Below are 20497 nucleotides of genomic sequence, written 5' to 3'. Positions count from 1 at the left end.
ATGGTTTCAGGTTTCCAGCTTTTTACACAAAAAATAACAGAAAACAGAAAAAATACTCAAACAGATCTGGAACAATAAAGCTTGAGCAAACGATGACAGAATCTTCAGTTTTGGTTAACTATCCCTTTAAGGCAAGACACTGCAGGCAAAAACACAGTTTTGGGGGAGTTCATTAGCTTTTATTTGTCAATTTAATGAAAAGAAAACATCCTCAATGCACTTTTAAGAGTTTCTTTTCATTCATTCATTAATTTTCTTGTCGGCTTAGTCCCTTTAATAATCCGGGGTCGCCACAGAGGAATGAACCGCCAACTTATCCAGCAAGTTTTTACGCAGCGGATGCCCTTCCAGCTGCAACCCATCTCTGGGAATCATCCACACACACATTCACACACACACTCATACACTACGGACAATTTAGTCTACCCAATTCACCTGTACCGCATGTCTTTGGACTGTGGGGGAAACCGGAGCACCATTTGTCACACTTTATCTATTTGTGTCTGTAGACCCCAATTACAATGCATACTTTTTCTCAAAGGGTGATTTTTTTTCTCCTGCACGAAGCCATAAATCTGCACTTACATGCACCAAAACATAGTTTATTCATATTTAAAGGTTTCTACAGAGGAATATCTTCATACTGTATATAATTTACCAAATTAAATACAACATTTTATTCATCAAAAATTGCGAAAATGTATTTTATATGGGTGTTAGCAGCATTTACAGAATTATGGAGTGATGAAAAGAAATTCAGCAATAACAATTATTATATTTGACTATAATATAAAAATGAAACACAAAACGAATTTCGACTTCATCCAGTGTTCAGATTTTTGAGCTAGAAATATATGCAAATTATTGTATATTTAATAAAATAGTGCCTATTTTGCTTATTAATAAATAAGATTTTAGGACAATGGACATTGTTATTTTGATGTCCAGTAACAACATAAAATGACGTTGATATTTGGTTGTTTTTAGGTTGTGTTGGACAGTTACCAAAATCCAATGTCCAAACATCGAAAACAAACGTCATACTAAAGTCAAATACTGACATTTATTCGTCAGGTATGGCAACCAAAGTCCAATGTCTTATAGATGTCATATTGGTAACGTCCACACAACATCAAGCTGTAACATCATTAGATGTTGATATTAGTTGTTTTTAGGTTGTGTTGGACAGTTACAGTACCAAAATCTAATGTCCAAACATCGAAAACCAACGTCATACCGACGTCAAATACTGACATTTATTCGTCAGGTATGGCAACCAAAGTCCAGTGTCTTATAGATGTCATATTGGTAACATCCACACAACATCAAGCTGTAACATCATTAGACGTTGATATTTGGTTGTTTTTAGGTTGTGTTGGACAGTTACCAAAATCCAATATCCAAACATCGAAAACCAACGTCATACCGACGTCAAATACTGACATTTATTCGTCAGGTATGGCAACCAAAGTCCAATGTCTTATAGATGTCATATTGGTAACGTCCACACAACATCAAGCTGTAACATCATTAGACGTTGATATTTGGTTGTTTTTAGGTTGTGTTGGACAGTTACAGTACCAAAATCTAACGTCCAAACATTGTAAACCAAAGTCATACTGACGTCAAATACTGACGTTTATTCGTCAGGTATGGCAACCAAAGTCCAATGTTTTATAGATGTCATATTGGTAACGCCCACACAACATCAAGCTGTAACATCATTAGACGTTGATATTTAGTTGTTTTTACGGTTGAGTTGGACAGTGACCAAAGTCCAACATCAAGCCAACATCTTAAACCAACATTATATTGATGTCAGATACTGATATTTATTCATCAGGTATGGCAAACAAAATCCACTGTCTAATAAATGTCATATTGATAACGTCCACAAAACGTCAAGCTGTAACATCATTAGACGTTAATATTTGGTTGTTTTTAGATTGCGTTAGAAAGTAACAAAATGCAACATGTGTCTGACATTGGACATTGACATGAGCCTGAAGTTGGGCTCTGACATCAACCCCATTTTCATTTCCAAAAAAATGCATCGTCCAATCTGACGTCATGTTGACATCCTGTGCCTGCTGGGTTAGTTCATTTTTTAACCTTATTCATCTGCTGTGTCTTCATCTAAAAAGCCATTCTGTCTTAACATACCATAATAATCTCATTCCTGAAGCACTGCAGACTCTATAAAGCAGGTAGATTTTCCTCTTTAAGGTCAGTGTTCACTGCTGGAGCTGGGACTCAGTCCAATAACCCTCCAGTGTCAGATCAGGTTTCCTGCTCTACATTCGGCCACTGTGGCTCATGTGTTTTTCCATGGCAGTGCAGACTCAAATGTGTGCGTGTGTATGTGTGTGTGTGTGTGTGTGTGAGTGTGTGTGTGTGTGTGTGTGTGTAAATTTGTGTGTATATTTGTGTTTGTGTGCATGTCTGTGACAGTGTGTGTGCATGTGTGAGTAGTACGTGTGTATCTGTGTGTATATTTGTGTGTGAGTGAGTGCGTGTGCATTTGTATGTAGATTTGTTAGTGCGTGTGTGTATGTGTGTGTGAGAGAGAGAGTTTGTGTGTGTATGTGTATTTCTGTGTATATTTGTGTTTGTGCCTGCACATGTGAGTGTGTGTGTCTATTTGTGTTTGTGTGTGTGTCTGTGTGCACATGTGTGAGTGTGTGCATGTGTGATTGTGTCTATTTGTGTGTATGTGTGCATTTGTGCGCATGCATGTGTGAGTGTGTGTATTTGTGTATGTTTGTGTGTGCATGCAAGCGTGTATTTGTGTGTGTGTGTTTCAGTGTGTGTGTGTATTGCTGTGTGTGTGTGAGAGTGAGTGTGTATCTGTATTTGTATGTGTGTGTGTGTGTGTGTGTGTGTGTAAATTTGTGTGTATATTTGTGTTTGTGTGCATGTTTGTGACAGTGTGTGTGCATGTGTGAGTAGTACGTGTGTATCTGTGTGTATATTTGTGTGTGAGTGAGTGCGTGTGCATTTGTATGTAGATTTGTTAGTGCGTGTGTGTATGTGTGTGTGAGAGAGAAAGAGAGTTTGTGTGTGTATGTGTATTTGTGTGTATATTTGTGTTTGTGCCTGCACATGTGAGTGTGTGTGTCTATTTGTGTTTGTGTGTGTGTCTGTGTGCATATGTGTGAGTGTGTGCATGTGTGATTGTGTCTATTTGTGTGTATGTGTGCGTTTGTGCGCATGCATGTGTGAGTGTGTGTATTTGTGTATGTTTGTGTGTGCATGCAAGCGTGTATTTGTGTGTTTCAGTGTGTGTGTGTATTGCTGTGTGTGTGTGAGAGTGAGTGTGTATCTGTATTTGTATGTGTGTGTGTGTCTGTGTGTGTGTGTAAATTTGTGTGTATATTTGTGTTTGTGTGCATGTCTGTGACAGTGTGTGTGCATGTGTGAGTAGTACGTGTGTATCTGTGTGTATATTTGTGTGTGAGTGAGTGCGTGTGCATTTGTATGTATATTTGTTAGTGCGTGTGTGTATGCGTGTGTGAGAGAGAAAGAGAGTTTGTGTGTGTATGTGTATTTGTGTGTATATTTGTGTTTGTGCCTGCACATGTGAGTGTGTGTGTCTATTTGTGTGTGTGTGTGTGTCTGTGTGCACATGTGTGAGTGTGTGCATGTGTGATTGTGTCTATTTGTGTGTATGTGTGCGTTTGTGCGCATGCATGTGTGAGTGTGTGTATTTGTGTATGTTTGTGTGTGCATGCAAGCATGTATTTGTGTTTGTGTGTTTCAGTGTGCATGTGTGTGTGTGTGTATTGCTGTGTGTGTGTGAGAGTGAGTGTGTATCTGTATTTGTATGTGTGTGTGTGTCTGTGGGCATGTGTAAATATTTGTGTATATGTGTGCATGTGTATTCTTGCATGTGTGTGTGCTTGTGTGCACATCTGTGAGTTTATGTCTGTGTGTGAATGTGTACTGTATGTATATTTGTGTTTGTATGTCTGTCTGTGTGCATGTGTGTGTTTAATTGTGTGTGCGTGTGCATGTGTAAGTGTGTATGCCTGTGTGTGTCTGAGAATCTGTGTATTTGTATATATATTTGTGTGAGTGTGTGTATTTGTGTTTGGGTATGTGTGTATGTGAAACTCACCGAACTGGATGTCTCCAGCAAGCTCTGGAAAGTGTCTTGAATGCTTTGCGACGTCTCGAGCTCCGTCTGACACAGCCAAATCAGAAAACCCTGCGCGTGATCGTAAAATCCACCATCAAGAACCTGCGATGAAGGAAACAGGAAAAAACAGATGTCTATTATTCTTTTTCATTTATTTTATTTTAGAAGTTCATTTACATGTACTCATTTAGCAGACACTTTTTAAAATAAAGTATACATGTACATGCCTCTATATAAACAAATAAGTCATCCATTCTCTTTATTTGATCAAAAATGCATAAAAACAATAATATTGTAAACGTTTTTATTAAAAATCAAATGATAACCAGTGTTGAGCACTATCTGTCCTCACCCTGATGCAGCTGATCAGATCCGTCTCATAATAGCGATCCTGATGAGCATTAGTGGCTGACAGAGCGAGCAGGTAATCATTTCTTGATTGCGTGGCTTTCGACTTCCATTCATTTTTCTTGGCTTTCAACTGAAATCAACAGGACATGTTTATACTGGATGTGCACTTGACATTTGATCACAGTTGATTTCTTAGAAACACTGCAGTTCAGTAACATCCTAATTAAACAATGATGTCACAAATATATATATATATATAAGTCAGAATAATTAGCCCCCAATTGATTTTTATTTTCTTTTTTAAATATTTCCCAAACGATGTTTAACAGAGCAATGACATTTTCACAGTATGTCTGATGAGATTTTTTCTTCCGGAGAAAGTCTTATTTGTTTTATTTCGGCTAGAATAAAAGTAGTTATTAATTTTTGAAAAAAAACATTTTTGGGATAAAATTATTAGCCCCTTTAAGCTAATTTTTTTTCGATAGTCTACAGAACAAACCATCATCATACAATAACTTACCTAATTACCCTAACCTGCCTAGTTCACCTAATTAACCTAGTTAAGCCTTTAAATGTCACTTTAAATATATATAAAAAAAAAAATCAAGTAAAATATTATTTACTGTCATCATGACAAAGACAAAATAAATCAGTTATTAGAAATAAGTTTTTAAAACTATTATGCTTAGAAATGTGCTGAAACAATCTTCCCTTCCCTCCATTAAACAAAAATTGGGGGAAAAAATAAACAGGGGCGCAAATAATACAGGGGGGCTAATAATTCTGACTTCAACTGTATATATATATATATATATATATATATATATATATATATATATATATATATATATATATATATATATATATATATATAAATAAAATGTTGAGGTCAGAATTTTTCAGCCCCCCTAATTTTTTTTTTTTCAAAAGTTTCCAAAATGATGTTTAACAGCAAGAAAATTTTCACAGTATTTCCTTTAATATTTCTTCTTCTGGAGAACGTTTTCTTTTTTTTTTGGCTACAATAAACGCAGTTTTTTTTTAAAACCATTTTAGGGTCAATATTATTAGCCCTCTTAGGCAATACATTTTTTGACTATCTACAGAACTACAATGATATACAATGACTTGCCTAGTTAACCTAATTAACCTGGTTAAGCCTTTTAATGTCACTTTAAGCTGAATACTAGTGTCTTGCAAAATATCTAGTAAAATATGATGTACTGTCATCATGGCTTTTTTTTTACTCCACTTTTTTTAATAAAAATGGTCCATTTTGTCTATAATCAATAAAAGTGAATGTATAATATGACATTAAAGAAAAAATAGTCAATCCTAAATTTCAAACCTATTTAAAATACTACAAAATAATTATAGAAATTATTATTAATGCAAAAATAGGTATTAATTATTTAAAAGCGAATGACAATGTTATTATGTGCAGTGACATATTATTTAGAGAATAATTTTGTATTACTGCATAACTTTATTTCATTTATTTTAATTTATTTTTGTTTTATAGTTTTCTTTAATTTGAATTTGAATTAATTCATTCAATAGTTTTCATTCATTCATAGTTTTAATACTTTTTTGTTAGCCTGCAATATTTTAGTTTAAGTTAACTAAATACAATCATAAATACATTTTCTTGGTAGCTAGCTGGAAAAAACATCCATTTCAAGTAACAAATATAGCATTAGTTTTACAGATCTGTCATTTTACTTAACAATATTAACCCTAGAGTTAAATGAAAACAGTAAAAATGGGAGAAATGGACATGCACTAATATATTTCTATTATTCAAACCCCCGAATTTTTCGCGATTCTGCGATTGCTGAATCCAAAGCAAAATCAACAAAACGTGAAATTTTTTGCGATCCTGCAAAACTCTTAATTTACATGCAAAATAATCGCAAAAAAAATGCAAATGCAAATAATCTCCTAAAACATACAATTCCAAACCATATAATCAAATTATATTTATTTCAGTATGCAATTAATTGTTTTACTAGACTTATAAACATTGCATACACAGTGCACGTGAAGTGTTTGAGTGTCTCTTGAAAAATGACGTCCCACCTGTGCCCTCACAATCCTAGCACTACATGAAAGGGGGGAGGAGAGGATTGTTTTGCAGCCTATGCAGTAAGCAGACGCGGATATCTTTCTGTTTGCGCGATTGATTTACATGTGAAGTCAATGCAAAGATGGCATTAGACATTCTGTGGTGCGCTTCAGACTGCAAAAGAAAGTGTGAGCAAACATCTAACAAACGGAGCAATAAAACAGACAGAACAGCAAGCAGCTTACAATTGGTTGATGCCAAGGATGAAGCCTGCTGGACGTGACTGAATTAAAGGACATTATTTGTGCTTTACATGTATGGCTGGTATTATGATGTGCATCAAATCTATAAACTAAATTGCTTAACTCTTTCCCTGCAGTTAACGAGAGAAAACGCTACCCTGCTATTGACAAGTTTTACGGAAATTTGTGTTTTAGGTGTATTACGGTAGGGGAAGCCCTAATGCAAGTCCTATGTGTGAGGTACATGATATCAGATGCTCCAGGAAATTGAATCTAAGAGAGAAAGTAAGATCATGGATAAAAATAAGAGTTATGCCACCATCCTTAGACTTAATCCTACCGTTTTAGATCTTGTCTTGCAAGAAACCAAAATGAAGAAGCTTTACTTTTATAATTTGTGTCATTGTTTCAGATTGCACACCTAACATTGTACACTATCTAATATGGTAAATAAGATATATAATGTATATTAGACTGTATATATAAAAGTGCAAAATTGTCTGCAAATTACCACCACAAAATCTGTCATTTTCATCATAACAAATCACAAAAAAATAGTAAAAAACTAGGGGATTATTGATCAATGGTTAGTGGGGTATCCCTACATTACCTTCACACTCGCCCTCTTCAAACTGGAGCGCGACTGAAACAGACTGAGCCTTGACCTTGTTTTGCAGGAACCAAAGAAAAAAAAATCACAGCAAGAGAAAGAAGGATGAGAAAAAAACAGCATAAAATGTTGAATCTTCATTTAAAACTGCCACAGCAGATAACCCCCTGCCCTGCTCTCCCGTAAGGCTGATGTCACTTCCTTCACATGTGACAGGTCAGTGAACGTACTTGGCCTCCATCTCGGCTTTCTCTCGGACGCTCTGCGCTGTTTGTTCGGCCTCCTGGTAGGTTTTCCTGCTCTTCTCCAGGTCTCTGATCGTCCCCTGCAGATCGGCTTGAGCTCTGGACAGCTGTTCACTACACTGAGAGAACACACATCCGTAAACACCAGGGCCCTGACCAAAAAATATAGATTTTTTTTTTCTTAATTGTTTAAAAAAAGTGGTTGATTCGATATCAATTCTCAAAAGTTAATATCAAGATAATTGTTTTTTTTTTGTTTTTGTTTTGTACACTGTAAAAAGTGATTAGTTTACTTAACTTAAAAAAATGTGAGTAAACCTGCTGCCTTAAAATTATGAAGTAAATTAACAATGTGCGGGGCGGTGCAGTGGCGCAGTGGGTAGCACGTTCGCCTCACAGCATGAAGGTCGCTGGGTCACTAGTTCAAGCCTCGGCTCAGTTGGCGTTTCTGTGTGGAGTTTGCATGTTCTTCCTGCCTTCGCGTGGGTTTCCTCCGGGTGCTCCGGTTTCCCCCACAGTCCAAAGACATGCGGTACAGGTGAATTGGGTAGGCTAAATTGTCCGTAGTGTATGAGTGTGTGTGTGAATGTTTCCCAGAGATGGGTTTCGACTGGAAGGGAAACCGCTGCGTAAAAACTTGCAGGATAAGTTGGCGGTTCATTCCGCTGTGGCGACCCTGGTTTAATAAAGGGACTAAACCGACAAGAAAATGAATGAATGAATGAACTATGTGCATAATTATAAAAAAAATAATAGAATTTCAGGTGTGTCATTTTTAATTTGTCGACTTTACCTGCAGTTTGGCACTTTCACTTTTATTCAGGAAAATGTAATGCTTGCCCCCCTTGACAAACGAGATATTGGATGCGAGTATAGTGTTTTTATCAGCGTGAGACACATACAGTTAGGTCCATTAATATTTGGACATCAACACAGTTCGAACATTTTTGGCTCTATACACCAACACAATGGGTTTGAAATGAAGATGTGCTCTAACTGCACACTATGGAGTCAGATATGACTCAATAATTATTCACGCAAAAGACACAATGTACACATGCGTAGCCAAATTCACGTGCACGATCCTCACCTGAGTAAATTATAATTTTTTTTTTTTCATTTTTATTGTTAAGACATATATAACTGTAAGGTTGTTGAACATTTGAAGTTCTAAAGCAACTGTTTTCTTGAAAAAGACGTGATAGTGTAATTAGAAACTGAATGAAACTGAAATAAAAATATTTACTCAGGTGAGGATCTTTTTTTATTTCAGTTTCTACTCAGGTACTCATTTACTCAGGTGAGGATCGAACACGGGTCGAAGGGCGTCGTAACGCAACGTGCTGACCGCTGGACCACAATGGAGCCGTTATGCTAATGTGGCCGGAATGATACTTAATCCTCATCATCACCCTGCAGGCTACATTTTGCTCTATGGGCTGCGAGACAATAAATAAGAAGAGCGGAGCTGCGGCAAAATAATGGATAAAAAGAGTGAGGCTATGGTCAAATAAATAAATAAATGAAAAAAGTGCGACTGCGACTGCTGGCGACTCCGTTCGCAAAAGGAGCGCAGAGTTGGTGTCATTGACTACAGCTCTCATCTGATTGGCTGAAAGGTACGAGTTGCCCTGACTCTGCCAGGAAAGTCTCAAAAATACACACACGCATCCAGGGGGAGTCGTACATGAAAGAGGATTTGCACATTCTCATTCAGGATGAACTCGCAAGTTTTAAACATTCAAAACTTTTTGTACACTCCTATACATCTGCAAATGGTGTTTTGCATTTGTGAAACATATTTTATGAAAATATATTTTTATTTTGTGCATGTGAAATTTTTTAGTGAATATAAATAAATATTTTACGCACTTGAATTTGGTTTTATGCACGTGAATTTGGCTACGCATGTGTACATTTTTGTGTACATGTACATGTGTACACTTTTGCGTGAATTATTATTGAGACTTATCTGATTCCATAGCAGACTGTCAGCTTTAATTTGAGGGTTTTTACATCCGAATCAGGTAAAGATTGTAGGAATTCCAACAGTCTGCTTATGTGCCTCTCACTTGTTAAAGGTCCAAAAGTAATTGGACAATTGGCTTCAAAGCTGTTCCATGGCCAGGTGTGTGTTACTCCCTCATTATCCCAATAAGAATGAGCAGATAAAAGGTCTAGAGTTCCTTTCAAGTGTGCTATTTGCATGTGGAATCTGTTGAGATCAAGATCAACTTGTACCAGAGTATTGAGAAGAGTATGGAGAAGGAAAGGAACTGCTCATGATCCTAAGCAGTGAAGCATAGTTGTAGTAGTGACATTGCGTGGCCATGTATGGCTGTCAATGGAACTGGTTTTCTTGTATTTATTGATGATGTGATTGCTGACAAAAGCAGCAGGGTGAATTTTGAAGTCTTTCAGGCAATATTTTCTGCTCATATTAAGCCAAATGCTTCAGAACTCATTGGACAGTGCTTTAAAGTGCAGATAAAGAACGACTTACAGCAAAAGCAACCAAAGAGTTTTTGAAGGGAAGTGGAATGTTATTCAGTGGCTCAGTCAATCACCTGATCTGAATCCGATTGAGCTTGCATTTTAAAAATAATTGAAGGAAAATGCCCCAAGGACCAACAGGAACTGAAGACAGTTGCTGTAGAGGCCTGGCTTTTAAGGAAACTGATTTATTCAATTTTTTTAAGTAAAATCAACTTGTCGATTTTAAGGCAATGGGTTTACACATTTTCTTTGAGTAAAGTCAATTTGTTGTACATCTAAATCGAGACAGAGCCCTAATAAACACTCTCATAAATGGTCAGAACACTCCGCAGATTATCTGTTAAGTAATTTACCCTCTTCAGCTGCAGGTCTTTCTGCGTTCTGAATGTCTTCACAGGATCTGAGATCTGGCTCCTGTAGTTTTCGCATCTGTTAATTCGTGACTGGCTCACTTTCATTACACCCTCCAAGTAGGATCTCCATACGGCCCAAATGTTTCTGAACACATGTACACAGGGGATAATGAAGACAATTGGACAATGCATTTGAAAATCAATCATATTTGTACTTTTTTTATATATGACCTGGAGTCTCTGGGCTCCTCTGATGGGGCTCCGGTCCACTCTCGTTTCAAATACTGCGAGGCAAGTTTATGCAGAGCCTACAAAGTCAGGTCACACACACACAGTCATTTGAAAAAGTTTGAACACCCTATCAAAAATCCAGTGTTCTTTATTAACACTTTTCCTTATATGCTCTTTGGCAGGTCTTGAAAGAATAGTTCACCAGAAAATGAAAATTAATTTATTCACCCATCATTAGTTCCAAACCTGTTTGACTTTTTTATTCCATTTATAGACAAAAGAAGACTTCTACGAGATTTGTTTCTTCTAATATGGAAGTCGATGGTTACAGGTTAATGGCGCTGTGACTCAGTGGTTGGCACTGTCACGTCAAAGCAAGAAGGTTGCTGGTTTGAGTCCTGGATGTTCCCGTGAGTTTCCTCCGGGTGCTCCGGTTTCCCCCACAGTCCAAAGACATGTGCTAGAGGTCTGCATTTGCATAAAGCGCGACAGCGGTCGGTAACTGGTGTCATTTGAATGGAAGCGGGCGTTCTAACAATATCACTCATGACTCCCGAGCGAGCGAGCACGCGTATGTATGTGTGTGAATGAGAGATCATGAGAGAGCTTGGTGCTGTCTATGTGTGTGAAAGAGAGAGAGCTTGATGCTGTCTGTGTGTCCCTTGCTTGGTGCTGTGTGTGTCGCTACCGACTAGCTGAACTATGTATTGCTAGGAGGTTTTCAGTTTTGTTCCCCCCTCAAACCCCCGACCCCCCACCACCACCCCCCACCCCAAAATTTAGTCCCATGTGTGTGTGTGTGTGTTTATACAGACAGCTTATTATAGGCTGTCTGGACTATGTATCGCTAGGAGGTTTTCCGTTTTGTTCCCCCCTCAAACCCCCGACCCCCCACCACCACCCCACCACCCCAAAATTTAGTCCCATGCAGATCACTAACATGCGCTATAGGTGAATTGGATAAACTAAATTTTCTATAGCGTATGAATGTGCGTGTGAATGAGTGTGTATGGGTGTTTTCCGGCTGAAAGGACATCCGCTGTGTAAAACATATGCTGGAATAGTTGGCGGTTCATTCTGCTGTGGCGACCCCTGATAAATAACGGACTAAGCTAAATGAATGACACATGAAAGAGGGAGATTGAGTGAGTCAAAGTCTAACTCTTTTGAAATAACCGAAGGGTCCATCTTCCTTATCTGATCTTAAATAGGTTGCCTATAATAAGTAATAAAAAAACACACATCGGTACAGTCTCTTATAGTATATCATATTTTTTAAGATCATGTTTTGTAAAATATCCATTGATTAAAGTTTGAAGGTGCATACGCTTAGTTTTTCATGCGGATTTTCAAGACTTATGCTCACCTTGGCATCATTTATTTTAATTTTATGTAATATTTACAGTGACCGAGAGCGCTTAACATGGTGTCTTTTAAAAAAAACAATTGCAATTACAAAAACGAGAAATCAAGAAAAAGTCCTTATTGGTTTGACAGCAATAAACATATTCCAGCCAGGTCCGTCTCTTTTTTAAAGGGCCATGACACCCCCCACTTTCGGTTAAAGTCTACTTCAGAATTTTTTCAAAAGATGCATGATTAATGGGCGTGGAGCTCCGCAAGCATAGGGCAGGAGTGGGCGTGGCCAGCAGGGGAGTGTTGACAGTTAGCTCACAAAATGAGACACAAACCGTGAGGAGACGAATGTGTTTATAATTCACAAAGTTAAAATGCAAAGAAATAAACTGTAATTTAATGCCCTGCTACATTTGTTATTCGTAATTTCATATACACATAACCACAATTTATATCATTATAAAGATAAGTGTGTTCATGTAAACACTATAAATGAGGATTCTCCCGCGATCCCCAGGTCTAAATTATAGATCTGAATGCAGACTCAGTGCAGCAGGTCTCCTGACGTGCTTATTTTAACCATTAGCCCTGCTGGTAATATAGAGGATTTAGGCAAACACAGCATCACGGCCATGTGTCTAAATGTGAACAAACTCCTGATAAAAGTCAATGTCCGCCATTCTCCAATTCTCGCACTGCTCTCCCGACAAAAATGCTTGCAGCACACACACAGCTTTGCTGTATGATCGGCCCTGACAAGATCGTGGGGAAAAAACATGCAACAAACCCAGTGGATCATGGAAACAAACACATATGAGCCTTCATGAACGGCTACTGCGTGCCGTGGGTCCGTGTCTCTCAGCTTGCTTGAAACTGGCATGCCTTTCCTTCGGAAAGCACGTGCTCTCATGAATAATTAAGCAACCGGCTTTTCTCATAGGATAAGAAAACTCTGCTATGAATAATAATAAGAAACCGACGCGTCATCATTGCACTTGCAGTACTGCGCTACGTCGCCGATTTTGCTTCCGCCCCAAAAATCATTTTAAACCCGGAAGCTGAAATTAGCTGACAAAAGCTCAAAATTATCCAGTTTTCCCCACAATTAAACCTGACAGGGCTAACATTGTCTTAACTGATGCTTAACACACACACATCTGTTAATATAAAAAAAAAAGTTCTCCAGGGTGTCCTGAACCTTTAAGTCCACTTGAGAACGTTTTCTTAATTTATTTGCCTTGTAATAAAATGCAGCGTGCTTTTTTATTGTGTTTGCATTGTTTTAGGATGTGCGAAACATTTGCTGTCAAACCGATGAGGATCTTTTCTTAATCTACAGGCATTTTTAATAATTGCATGTGTTTTCATTAGTTGAAGCCTGTTAAGCTCTCTCAGCCACAGTAGATATTTCAATATATGAGCATAAAAATAGGTGGATTGAAACATAGTGAAAAAACGAGACCTCAAAAACAGAAAGGATTGTCTTCCTGGCCCTCAGACCACAAGCTGGCACTGTCAAAGCAATGCTCTGAGCTGCCAGCTCTGATGTGTGGACTCAGGAAGAGACCCAAGGAAGAGAAAGACTCCTGTTTTCGTGAGCCAATCAGCACGCGGCAGCCCTGCAGGTGCACAGGCTTCAGATCCAACAGCAGTGAGTCTCTCAGTCGCACACACTGAGCGTCATTCAGCCCGATGGATGCCCTTATTCACACACCGATCACCCACTGATCTTATATTAACGTCAAGAAGACGCTCAGCATGACAAGCAGTAAATATATATTCACTTTCAGTGTGAATCTGTTTATGCATTATACACGTTTTGTTTTGTTTGCACTTTGCATGGCCTGATGATGAAGATTTTTGAGGTGCTGTGTACTCTGCATAAAAAACAGAAGGGATAATATCTGCGGTCATTTATGCAATGCACACACACAAAAACTGGTCCCACTTTATATTAAGTGGCCTTAACTAGTATGTACTTACACAGGAAATAATAGTTTGTTACAATGTACTTATTGTGTAAATACATGTATTTATTGTGTACTGCTTGATTTAATACCTGTATGTAATTACATCTGTAATTAACTTCTGTATTTACATTTGACAATACACTGTTGACCATTCCTTACACCTTAATCCACCCTTAAACCTACCCACACCACCAAACCTGTCCATAACCCAATCCCTATCCCAACTCAAGAGCACCACAAGTGTTCTCAAATAAATTATGAACACAGTAAGTACATTGTATTTATTTTTTGATGCAAGTACATAGTAGTTAAGGACACTTAATATAAAGTGGGACCCAAAAACTTATATTAATGTCAGGAAGACATTCAGCGTGACATGCGCTAAATATAAATCCCTTTCAGTGTGAATCTGCTTATGCAATCTACATTATACGCAATATTATACAATATTTTTTAAAACGTTCAATTATATCTTGAGATTTCTTTTTTTAAACAATTTTGTTTTATGTGCATGTCTTTCGACTGTGGGGGAACCCGGAGCACCCGGAGGAAACTCACATGAACAAGGGTAGAACATGCAAACTCCACACGGAAATGCCAACTGACCAAGCCGAGACTCGAACCAGCGACCTTCTTCCTGTGAGGTGACAGTGCTAACCACTGAGCCACCGTGCCGCCACAATGTCCAAATTAAACAAGTAAAATGAATTCACTTCAAGAGTAATCTTTAAAAAAGTGTCATAATTGAAAGATTTTGTCACAAGCTGCAACTGCCTTTCATTCAATTGTTCATTTTTATCTGGTATGAAAAACTAAGAATGCATCAAAAATAAGCACACTTTAGATTATAAAGGTTTGTGGCCACAACTCACCTGTGAGTAATCTTTCTCTATTAGTGCTTTCTTCTGGCTGTAAGTCCTGAGAATTTCACACAGTCAAGCAGGTCATTACTAACACAACAACAGACTGACAGAAAACTCATTAATAACTATTTTAAGGGGATAGTTCACCCAGAACTGAAAATTGTGTCATCGTTTACTCTCCATTCACTACTTCCAAACTTTTGTGTCTCTGTTGAACACAAAAGAAGATATTTTGAAGAATGCTGGAAACCTGTAACCATTGACTTCCATAGTATTCAGTGTTTCCTCTAGGATTTTTTCTAGCTGTGGCAGCAGGCCCTTTTTTTTTACACAGATCTACCAACTACCTGTGGTGTTATTTCAATGACAAATGTCGTGAGCACATTATTAATAGTCGGGATTGCATTTTTGTAATAACCTACGAGCATGCTAATCTCTCTGCTTGGGCGCCGATTTCCTCTGCTCGTGCACAAAACTTCGTGCACACCCCTCAAATAGAAGCCGCTTCAAGATCACGCGGATCTTCTCGTGCGCTCTTAAACAAACGCTGCTGAAGTGTGATTTAGTGCATTTAAGTAATGAGTATGTCTCCAGCATTTATTAGATTTGCTATAGGAATATTTATGATTGTCTCCAACAGACCTCAGGAATAGCATTCATGCGTCCTGAGGTAAAGTGAAACGGCTATACGTTGTGTTTGCTGACCTCACGCATTATGCACCTGTCAGTCAGTCAGTCAGTCAGTCAGTCAGCACCTCACCTTAAAGTGTAAACAAATGACGCACAGCACTGCTACGGATATAGAAAAACACGCGCTATTATAATTCACTTACCCTTTAATACGTTTTGATGCGACTATTCCCCGCTATTAAAAAAATAAAATGTTTTGAATGGGAAGCTGTAATGTAGCCGTGGCGGGATCAATTTTGGAGTGGCGCCCGCCATGGAAGAATGAATGTAGCGGAAACCGTAGTATTTGTTTTTCCTTCCATGAAAGTCAATGGTTACAGCTTTTCATTAATTTTCCTTCAGCTTAGTCCCTTTATTTATCAGGGGTCGCTACAGCAGAATGAACCTCCAACTACACCACATATGCATATGTTTTACGCAGCGGATGCCCTTTCAGCTGCAACCCAGCATTGGGAAACACTCATACACATCCGCATTCACATACATACACTACAGCCAATTTAGCTTGTTTAATTGAAATATAGCGCACATGTTTGGACTGTGCGGAAAACCGGAGCACCCGGAGGAACCCCATGCGAACATGGGGAGAACATGCAAACTCCACACAGAAATGCCAACTGACCCAACCGGGACTCAAACCAGCGACCTTCTTGCTGTGACACAACTGTGCTAATCACTGAGCCACCATGCCGCCTACAGCTTGTCAGCTTTCTTCAAAATATCTTCTTTTGTGTTCAACAATGTCATAAAGGTTTTAATCTTTTTGGGGTGAGCAAATATTGAGTGCATTTTAATTTTGGAGTGAACTGCCCCTTTAAGCAATGAATCAAACCGAACCTCAGATCCTCCAGGAAGTCCAAGTCGGTCTGGTGTTTGAGCTGCAGTCTGTTCAGCTGCTCTGTGTGAGTGTGTTTCACCTCTTGTGTGACTTTCACCTGCAACACACAAAGACAACAACTGACTCTGACCCACATCACACTAACCTGAAAGAGAAGTGTGTTTCTGGCAGACTAGACTCAATGGAGACACATGCTGGAACTCGGCGTAAACAGAAACATTATTATGAGAAGCAGACTGTGTGTTCTTGTATATATCTATACCAATGTTGCTTCAAACATGGACAAAGTTGGGTTGGGTTGAGTCCGAGTTGAGTTCATTTTTTTTAATTAAATTTAAATGACAAGATTTAGATTTGTTTTTTCCATATTTGACCACGTGTTGGGTTATGATGACCCAGCAATTTTAGGGTTTATAAAGATCTGAAAGCATTTATTCCTAATTTTAAATAAATATATATATATATAAAATAAATATTTATAGTTATTTATAATTTAATATATTTTGGGAAAACAGCAACTGGTGGTCAGAATCAGGGTCATTCCTCCAGATACTGAATTCATAAACGTTGTTGTTGTGTTTTCTAAAAATAAATATAAGCATAAAAATTCGACATCTTTTGTTATTTTATGCAACAAAAAAAGTGCAACAGACAAAAGTAAACACAAACATTATGTATTATGTGAAGCACACTGTGTGTTTGTGTATATATTTATTCTACACTCTGAAAACGTAGCCAACTTTAGGTCAAATATAAGTAAATCAACAGAGGGTTAATTGTTTCAGTGAAATTTAAATTACAATATTCAACGCAACACAATGTGTTTTTTTTTCATATTTGACCCAAAGTTGGGTTACGACAACCCAGCAAGTTTAAGGTTTATAAAGATCTGAAACCATTTATTAATAATTTTAAATTGAAAAATTATAATTTCAGACATATTTCAGAAAAAACAGCAACTGGTGGTCAGAATCAGGGTCATTCCTCCAGATATTGAATTCTCAAATCAGTTAAACGTTGTTGTTGTGTTTTTTAAAATGAAATAAAAGCATAAAAATAGGACATCTTTCGTTTTTTGTTTTTAGCAAAAAAGTGCATCTGACAAAAGTAAACAGAAACATTATGTATTATGTTTAGTGTACTGTGTGTTTGTGTATATATGTTTTCTATACTCTGAAAAATGTAGCAAATGTTGGGTCAAATATGGGCAAACTCAACATTGGGTCACTTGTTTCAATTAAATTTAAATTACAATGTTTAACACAACTATTTTTTTTTACATATTTGACCGAATATGGGTTACGATGACCCAGCAATTTTAGGGTTTATAAAGATCTGAAAGCATTCATTCCTAATTTAAAAAAAAAAAAAAAATATATATATATATATATATATATATATATATATATATATATATATATATATATATATATATATATATATATATATATAATTTAGTCCATATTTTGGGAAAACAGCAACTGGTGGTCAGAAACAGGGTCATTTCTCCAGATACTGAACTCATAGATGTTGTTGTCGTGTTGTCTAAAAATAAATATAACCATAAAAATATGACATATTTTGTTTATTTTATGCAACAAAAATGCATCTGACAAAAGTAAACAGACATTTTATGTATTATGTTTAGCATACTGTGTGTTCATGTGAATATTTACTCTATATCTAAATAATTAGCCAACGTTGGGTCAAATTTGGGCAAACTCAACATTGAATTTTTTATTATTATTATTAAATTTCAGTGACAATATTTAAAGTAAATATTTGTTTTTTCCATATTTGACCCAATGTTGAGTTATGACAACCCAGCAATTTTAAGGTCTATAAAGATCTGAAAGCATTTTTATTCACAAATTTAATTTAAAAATATATATTTTAGGACTTACTTCGGGAAAACAACATGAATCAGGGTCATTTCACCAGATATTGAATTATCAACTCAATTAAAAGTTCTAAAAAGAAATCTCAGCATAAAAATATGACATCTATATGACTATCTATCTATCTAACGTTATCTATCTATCTATCTATCTATCTATCTATCTATCTATCTATCTATCTATCTATCTATCTATCTATATCTATTTATCTATCTATCTATCTATCTATCTATCTATCTATCTATCTATATCTATTTATCTATCTATCTATCTATCTATCTATCTATCTATCTATCTATCTATCTACATATCTTCAATTTGTTCGCAAACAAGAAGGTAAGTAAGCAAATATACTGACATGACAACAACAAAGGCCATAGTAAATGAGATTGATTATCAATTAAAGACGAAGGTCGACTCACCTTTCTTGGGGGAGGCTGCATGTCTGTCTAGACCTGAATATACAGGACATAAATAAACTCCTTCCAATTCACTCGCGAAACCCAGACACATCTACGAGACGGAGAAACGCAGGGAATAATGAGTTATATAAATATAAGCATTGAATGAAAATCGCCAAAATACTTCCAGAGGCTCCGTATATCCGCACACATACAAACTCGACTGAAAAGTGAAGCGAACTTTAGTCAGTGACAGAAATGAAGAACAGCGCCCTCCAGCGGCTCAATCAGGTAAACAGTCAAATGTGCGGTGTTTTTATTTTGCTTTTTTATTCCAATTTAACAAGGTAATTGACTTTTGTTTACAGTAAAGCATAATACAATAAAATAATAATAATAATAATAATAATAATAATAATGCCTTCTCGTTGCCTTCGTGTAAACAGTGCATTTATAAATCTGCTTGTTTCCGTTGAGACTGACTGTTTAGGCCTACAGACTAGCTTTCAGGATTTGTGTTTGCTTGTGATTATGGGAAATTGGATTCACAGGTCTACTCTTTATCACTTATTCTTTACATAATGCAGTGATGATGATAAACACATTCTATCTATATTGTCACTGTGTTTATTGATACCATCTTCATCCTAATGAGATGGAATGACCGAGAAAACAGGCCTGTGGCATGTGTTGTTGTGAGATGAGGCCATCTAGTGGTGTGAGTAAGTAAAGATATGGGGAGCTCGTCAAAAGTTAAACATACATATTCATTATTATTCCGATAGTATTTCAATTGACATGCATAATAATAATAATAATAATAATAATAATAATAATAATAATAATAATAATAATAATATAATAACAATAGAAAATATAATAATAAATACTTTAACTAACAATTATTACTAGCAAAAATACTTAATAAACATTATTTATAATATTTTAAAAAAACAGTAAATGACAATGGATTAAATAAATAAATAAATATAAATAAACATTTAAATTAAATTATGAAACTATTATTAATATGAATCAAATATTATTAATAATAAATTATCATTAATAATAAAAATAGTAAATAATCATTATTCCTGTGGTATTTTACTTTATATGTATATTATTAATACAAATAATAATAATAGAAAATATACTACTACTAATAATAATAATAATAATAATAATAATACTGGAAAATAAATTAATAATAAATACTTTTAACTAACAATTATTACTAGCAAAATACTTAATAAACATGATTTATTATCATTTAAATAACAGTAAATGACCATGCATTAAATAAATACAAATATAAATAAAATACGTAATTAATTAATAATAATGATTTTATTATTATTAATATTAATAATAATAATAATTATTATTATTATTATTGTTATTGTTATTATTATTATTATTATTACCATTTTTATATCTGTTGCTTCTGCTGTATTTACGGATAATAAATAATATTATGCAAAATAATATTTTATTTATGTATTGGTTATAGTAACATTAATAGTTATTATTATTATTAGTAGCAGTAGGATTATAAATAATTACAAATACATTTATGAATGGCCATGGATTGCAATAAATACATTTATAAGTGTACAATTGAACTAAATGTGTTATTATTATTTTTTATTATTATTATAGCTGTTGCTGCTGCTATATTTCAGTATCACAAATAACATTATATGAAATTAGCATTCTATGTGTATTGATTTTACCAACGTTGATTATA

At 35.9% G+C, this 20497-nt stretch overlaps 1 protein-coding gene across 26 annotated transcripts in view; it reads right to left on the bottom strand.

Moving 5' to 3' along the window:
- Positions 1-20497, bottom strand: part of si:ch211-176g13.8 — a 55577-nt gene that overhangs the window by 21581 nt on the left and 13499 nt on the right. For 19 of the 26 annotated variants that reach the window (XR_015501403.1, XR_015501402.1, XR_015501401.1 and 16 more), the window contains exons 1-9: positions 18772-18982; positions 16451-16548; positions 14933-14978; positions 10735-10811; positions 10504-10648; positions 7640-7773; positions 7410-7464; positions 4491-4619; positions 4118-4240 (exon numbers count right to left, since the gene is read on the bottom strand). Coding sequence is in view for 6 of the 26 variants with exons in the window: in XM_087271197.1 (XP_087127323.1) it covers positions 4118-4240; positions 4491-4619; positions 7410-7464; positions 7640-7773; positions 10504-10648; positions 10735-10811; positions 14933-14978; positions 16451-16548; positions 18772-18792 (828 nt within the window). In the remaining 20 variants the exon portion in view is untranslated. Of the gene's footprint in view, positions 1-4117; positions 4241-4490; positions 4620-7409; positions 7465-7639; positions 7774-10503; positions 10649-10734; positions 10812-14932; positions 14979-16450; positions 16549-18771; positions 18983-20497 lie in introns of those variants that run through there. The other 7 variants (XR_015501404.1, XR_015501409.1, XR_015501420.1 and 4 more) reach the window with 1 other exon arrangement.

This window comes from Danio rerio, chromosome 10 (genome assembly GCF_052040795.2).
Source record: "Danio rerio strain M-AB ecotype USA chromosome 10, GRCz13ab, whole genome shotgun sequence".
Lineage (NCBI taxonomy): Eukaryota > Metazoa > Chordata > Actinopteri > Cypriniformes > Danionidae > Danio > Danio rerio.
Note: the sequence above shows the minus strand (reverse complement) of the source record. Positions and strands in the feature narration are given on the sequence as shown.